This window comes from Enhydra lutris, unplaced genomic scaffold (genome assembly GCF_002288905.1).
Source record: "Enhydra lutris kenyoni isolate GAN:26980312 unplaced genomic scaffold, ASM228890v2 scaffoldscaffold2, whole genome shotgun sequence".
NCBI lineage: Eukaryota > Metazoa > Chordata > Mammalia > Carnivora > Mustelidae > Enhydra > Enhydra lutris.
Window position 1 is genome coordinate 28,989,005 of NW_019154086.1, and position 6,255 is coordinate 28,995,259.

General features: G+C 43.5%; 1 protein-coding gene across 2 annotated transcripts in view; it reads left to right on the top strand.

Moving 5' to 3' along the window:
- The first annotated feature begins 1,244 nt into the window (after nucleotides 1-1,244).
- Nucleotides 1,245-6,255, top strand: part of LOC111150421 (karyopherin subunit alpha 4) — a 56,308-nt gene continuing 51,297 nt past the window's right edge. The window contains exon 1 of one of the 2 annotated variants that reach the window (XM_022507861.1): nucleotides 1,245-1,486. In XM_022507861.1, coding sequence (XP_022363569.1) covers nucleotides 1,418-1,486 — 69 coding nt within the window. In that variant the 5' untranslated portion in view covers nucleotides 1,245-1,417. Of the gene's footprint in view, nucleotides 1,487-2,057; nucleotides 2,184-6,255 lie in introns of those variants that run through there. The other variant, XM_022507871.1, reaches the window with a different exon arrangement.

The window sequence follows — 6,255 nt, forward strand, 5'->3', positions numbered from 1 at the left end:
GAAGTGTGAGGAAAGGGGCGGGCGAGGAGTAAAAGTTCCCGAAAGAAATCCCCATACCTCGCCAAATCTAAACACACCCAATACCCCTACACGGCCCCCTTTCCTTACGACCTGAGTTTTTTGCTGCCTACTTCGTTTCCTGCATATTTGAAGTGCTATTAATTGGTAAATATATTTTTAAACCATTCCTTCCCACTTTTTCTGAAATATTTGAACACGTTCCTTCGTAGCTTGTGTTATTTCTGCGTCTAGTAATTATATTCTGATACAAATGTATATCCTTGGGAATTCATTTTCTTCCTCAACAGTTACAATACTACATTATTATGTCAGGTGCCACAGTCACCGCCTTAAAGAAGTTAGTACTTTCTGGCCAAGTAACTTCTTTTAACTTTCTAAAACGAAATACCTAAGAGGCGGTATCATCACCGGATCGTCCGCGCTTCCCAAGGTCCTACCTGTTGCGGGGACTTGGTCTGAAAGGATGAATCAGATTTGCGTACTGCGTCCTCTCCCTTTTCCACCCACTGTCCCTCTCGCTTTCCGCCGCGACTCCCGAACGCACGTCACCCCAGCCGGTCCAAACTCTATGGCCCTGCCCTCAAACGGCGGGGACCCCCAGCCTGGGAATGGACTTTGGGGAGTGGGGGAAGGGCGTGCCCCGAACGGACTGAGCCAACGTGCATCTCCTACTTCCTGCAAAGTCAACGGAGCGCGCAAGCAATGGCCTGAAAGAGAAGGCGCACCGGAAAAAAAAATACTTTAACTCCGTTTCAAACCTGGAACACAGAGATCTGGGGCGGCCGGACAAGACCAATCAACTCGCTCCCGGGTCTCTCCTTCCCCTTCCCCGCCTCCCCTCAAGTGGTCCAATTCTCTTTCGCTTCCTCCCGGTAGCTCCGGAGGCACGTGGTCGCTCCCCGCCCTGCCCCCGCCGCGCCCCTCCCAGCTCTCCAGTCCTCCGGCCCTTCCTCCCAACGCAGCTCTCTTCCCCTTTCCGTTCTCTCTTCCGCCCCCGCTCTCCATCGTCCTTTTTGATTGGTGGAGCGCACCGGAGCCTGGTTGGCCAATCGGCGAACTGGGCTGGCGGTGATGGGCGTGGTCGCGGCTCCGGGGCCCTCAGATCGAGGCTGCCTCCCCCTTCTCAGCCGGCAGCACATTCCGCCGCCGTTGCCGCCGCCCGGCCCCGCAGTTGTCTTCGTCGGAGCTGCGGTCGCGGTGGGGTTAGGGCGGGGGGGGGCGGGCGGGGAGAGGAGGAGAAGGCCGCGGCGGAGGCAGGTGAGAGGAGGAAGGAAGCGGCGGCCCGGCGGGCATTGCAGCTCAGGCGGCGGCCCGGTTCCTGGGAGTGTCGGTGCGGCGTGGTGGTTGGGGCGGATCCCGCGGGGCCCGGGCGGGGGAAGGAGTCACCGGCCCGGCCATGGCGGACAACGAGAAACTGGACAACCAACGGCTCAAGAATTTCAAGAACAAAGGCCGCGACTTGGAGGTAAACTCGGGGGCGCTGGAGGGGTGGGGGCTGTGGGCCTCGGGCCGATCTCCGCCGGGACTCCCGAGTGTGGGGAGGAGGGGCGGGTGCCGCCACCGGGCCGCGGGGGAATGGCGCTGGGGGCCGGCCAGTCCGTGACGCCTCTGCGAACGCGCCGGGAAGTTTGTGTCGGGCCTGGTCCACCTCCGCCCGGGAGCGAGGTGCTGGGGTACGGCCGACGCGGCCTAGGCCTGCCCCGGGGAGCCGACCCGGCGCGGGTTCGAGGGGCTGGGCCGCGCGGCGGGGCGGCCGGGCGCGGCGAGTGCGGAGGAGGCGTGCGTGTGCCGCGCTGCCCCGGCCGGGCTGCGGCCCCAGCCCAGGCAGCGGCGGCGATTCCGGCTCTCTCCCGGGCCGCGACGTCTGGCGCCGCGAGGAGGGCGGTGGGAGGTGGGGTGGGGGGGGGCACGAGTGTGTGGCGACCGAGTGGGGCTCGGAACTTCCCCTGCGGGGTCCGAGTCGTCTCCACTTAAAGGCATTTTTTCTGGTCTTCCCGACTCCCGCTTTACCCCTGCCTCCCCCCAATATCCAAACTACAGGAGTCAACTTCTCCGCTGAAAAAAACACCCCCGGCGTGAGAGGCCATCCTGATGATGCTAACAGTGCCTTCCAGCGGCCTGTGTTTTACTCTGGATATAGCTGATTGAAGATGTGGCTCACGGTGTGCCCTCTTCCAGGCAAAGAATACCCCTTATTTCAGCTTGCTCACAAATCTCTTTATCCCCTCCTGAGAGACCACCAGCTGCATTCTTACATATAAAGTCCACAGGGTTATACAAAGCTGTCATCCTCTAGTCTACAGTATCCTTTCCCTCCACCTGCTGGTGGTGGTAGTGGGGGAGGGGGTGGGCTATGGAATGGCACCATCACGTCTTATTATTTTAAAAAGGTGAAAAAAAAAAAACCCTTCACAGTTTCTTCGATACAGCTTTTCCCGAGGTTGTTAGGCTACATGAGGTGTGGGTAAAACACATACACACACAAATCACAGAATTTTGATTGAAGACTTCTTCCCTTTAGTTTTAAGAGTCTAGGTAAATCTTTTTTTTTTTTTTTTTTAATGCTTGCATCCTGTATCTGAATCAGGAGTTTAGCTTATAAAAGATTAGTGGTCAAGTTGTATTTTTTGTATTGTCCCTGTATCCTTTTTTATACTAAAATCTTGAAATTCCCATCACCTGTTTCTGAACTTTGAGCATTTGCTTCACTGAGATAGTACTTATTTTTTGAGCTTTTCACAAAGCCATTCAATCTCTAAGGTAGCTTGTGTTGTTTTTAGCGGGTTTTGTAGTTTGAGGATCTAATAAATATCTGGGGCTGTGGCGGTAGTTCTGTGATTGTTTTAAGGTTAATGTGAGACATCCTGTGCTCCTTTTTTTAGTGAAAAAATTTTAACATTTTTATTAAGGTAATTCACATGCCATCCTTAATACTTTAAATGCACAATTTATGATTTTTTCGTTAAATTTACCTAGTTGGGTAATGATGTAATGAAACTTTTTTGCTAATATCAATATTTAGAATGAAAAGAATTACAAAATTTAAAAACATAAATACCCTAAGTTATGAATTCCCAAAAAACAGCTATTAGATGCCTGACAGTTTCTAATCCTTTCCCCCATGTACATTTCTGGCTGCATTTTTTTTTTTTTTTTAACAGCTTCATTGAGCTGTAATTCATATACCGTACAATTCACCTATTTAAAGTGGCTTTTGGTGTTTTCACATAATTGTGCAACCATTAGCACAATCAACTCAGGACATCTTTATCATTCCAAAAAGAAATCCTAACTCATGGGTAATCTCTATTGCCCATTACTCTATTGTCTGTCTAGATTTGCCTGTTCCGGATATTTCCTATAAATGGAATTATACAATGTATGATCTTTTGTGACTGACTTCTTTTAGGTAGCATAATGTTTTCAGGGTTCACACATGTAACAAAAATATAACAATGCCTCCTTTTTGTGGATGAAAAATATGCTGAACAATATTCCAGCCTATGGATATACCACATTTTGTTTATCCATTCATCAGTTGATGGACATTTGCATTGTTTCCACTCTAGCTGTTCTGTGAAATGCTGCTATGAACATTTGTGTATACATTTTTGTGTGGACTTGTTTTCAAGTCCTTTCGTTATATACCACTGAGTAGAATTAGTGGGTCATATGGTAACTTTATGTGTAACCTTTTCTGGAATTGCCAGACTGTTATAGTGGTCCTTTTTGTTTGTTTGTTTTTGTTTTGTTTTGTAAACTGATGTTTCCTCTTACTGTGAATTTCTCATTACTTTAGTCAAAATAAGATTGTGCTGACTCTCTTGAAACAATATTATAGGTGATTTAAAAAAATAACTATAAATACACATTAACCAGATTTTTTTGAGAAGTTTATAGTGCCTATGGGCATCCCTGATGACTTTGATAACCCTGTGTGTACAAAAGGAATAGGGATCTTTTCACTTAAGGAAATGACTTGATTCTAATGGAAGTTATACTTTCTCCTCACTTAGTTAAAGTCACATAAACCTGTAATGAAATAGCAACTTCTTTTACCATTCTTACAGAACACTAGAATGGTCTATTTTGTGTATTTATTAATTACATATATGTCTGTGTTCCTCAGAATACTTACTATGCCCATAACCGTCCCCTCCAAATATGGTTACTATGTTTTGTCATAACAGATTCTAAGAAAATACTGCTTTTGGTTTAGGTCTTAATGATGACATCTATTTCATTGGGAGGTTTTTGTAAAGGAGTATGGACCTGGGGCACCTGGTTAAGCATCTGCCTTCAGCTCAGGTCATGATCCCAGGATCCTGGGTTGGAGCTCTGGCCCATGTCAGGCTCTGCTCAGTGGGGAACCTTCTCCTCTCTCTCCTCTCCACAAGTTTTCTCTGTTGCTGTCTCTTCCTCTCAAATAAATAAATAAATAAAATCTTTAAAAAAAAAAAAAAAAGAAGTCTGGATCATCGCTGTCCAGTGAATTGTATTTAATCCAGTACATCCAAGATACCAATATAACATCAGCAATGTAAACAAATATTGGGATATTTTATATTCTTTTCATAGTAAGTCTTCAAAATCCAGTTTGTATTTTACATTTAAAGTGTATATCAGTTTATACTAGCTACATTTTGGCTGCTTAATAGCCACATGAAGCTATTGGCTCTCTTACTGGGCAGCACAGATATAGAACAACATAGAATGAGGTAATTGTACCATTTTTCAGTTTGATCTAACATTGTTTGGTTTGAAATAGGGTACAGAGTCCGAGAGTTTAGTGTAATCTGCTGATCTCTAACTTTGTGGGTGACCTTGAGAGAGTCCGTCAGTCTTAGGATTCTTTAATCCGTTAAAATAGAGGTACTTGACATCTGCTTTATTAGTGTTGTGAAAATTAATATGTTGATGTTAGGAGGATGCCTAGCTGTTGTCTGAGCATTTTATCACTTTTAGATTTTCTGCTTGGGGGTTAGGGTGATTTAATAGGATTCATTGCAATTGATTCTTTTACTCCCTTGTTTGCAATTGGCTCTTTGTTTTTTCTCTGTGTCCATACAGAATTTAAGTTACATTGAATTTAGATTTAAAGGGGAAAGTTTTTAACGGAGAGCTCTGTAATTACTCATTGAAGGGCAGTTTGACCACAGGGAATTGTTGACCCTTCTAAAGTCACAATTTCTAAGTGTTAGAAGTTGAAACTGATTCGGAGCTTTCAAAATGATACTCATTCTTACGTTTCAGTAAGGTACCTTTCCAAAATGTGGTCATGCTAAGTTTTTGAAACATAAAAGCATTAAAGAATTAGGCATTATGTCAGTATCCATGTAAAATAATTTATGGGAATTCTTAGATGATACTCAAAGCTAGGCAGCTTTCTTGCAGTTTGGTAGAGGATCATCATTATTAGTTTGAGAAAAGTAACTATAGACAGGATACACTGAACTCTGCACAGGAAATGGGTAGTGATCAAACTTCAAATAAAATAGTTGTCAGAATAGACCAAATAGAACTCATCTAGTTTGTTTTAAAACTAGAAGGGGGATTCTTTTGTAGACTTTCCAATAAATCTGTGTGATTTTTATAGAAGTTCTGAGAGTATCCAAGTTCTAATGGAGCATAAATTGTTGGAAGATAATTAGATCATCTAAAATACAACTTTAAGGAAAAAACTTACCCTAAAAATAAAAGAATAATAAAATATTAAATGACTGGAAACTTGTGATTGTCCACACAACATAAAATATACAGTGAGCTTGAACTCTGCTTGGTTGGTAAGAGTTTAATAAATTGATCAGCTAATTTGTCGTTGTTAAATGGCTTTGGTAGTTTATAACTATACGGAGTGAAAGGCATTGTTAAGCTGTTAAGTCTTGTTAACTTTTAGATACTGACCTCTCTCATCACAAATCTTGGAACATATTTGCTATACTTAAAATAACTACAGTCTAATTTTTTGTATAATGGTCCAAGCATGTGACAATATGAAATATCTGATAGAAGTATAGTTAGGAATGAAATAATTGTTTTTGTGCTTCCCTGCCAGCTTTCCTGGTTTTACAAGGCAGTCAGTTTCAGAATTTCTTCATTGATAATTTTCTTTGCAATATCAAAATATCTCCATTTATCATAGTCTCTAGTATGTCAAAGGAATATATATATATATATATATATATATATATATATATATATATATATATATATATATATATATATATATATATA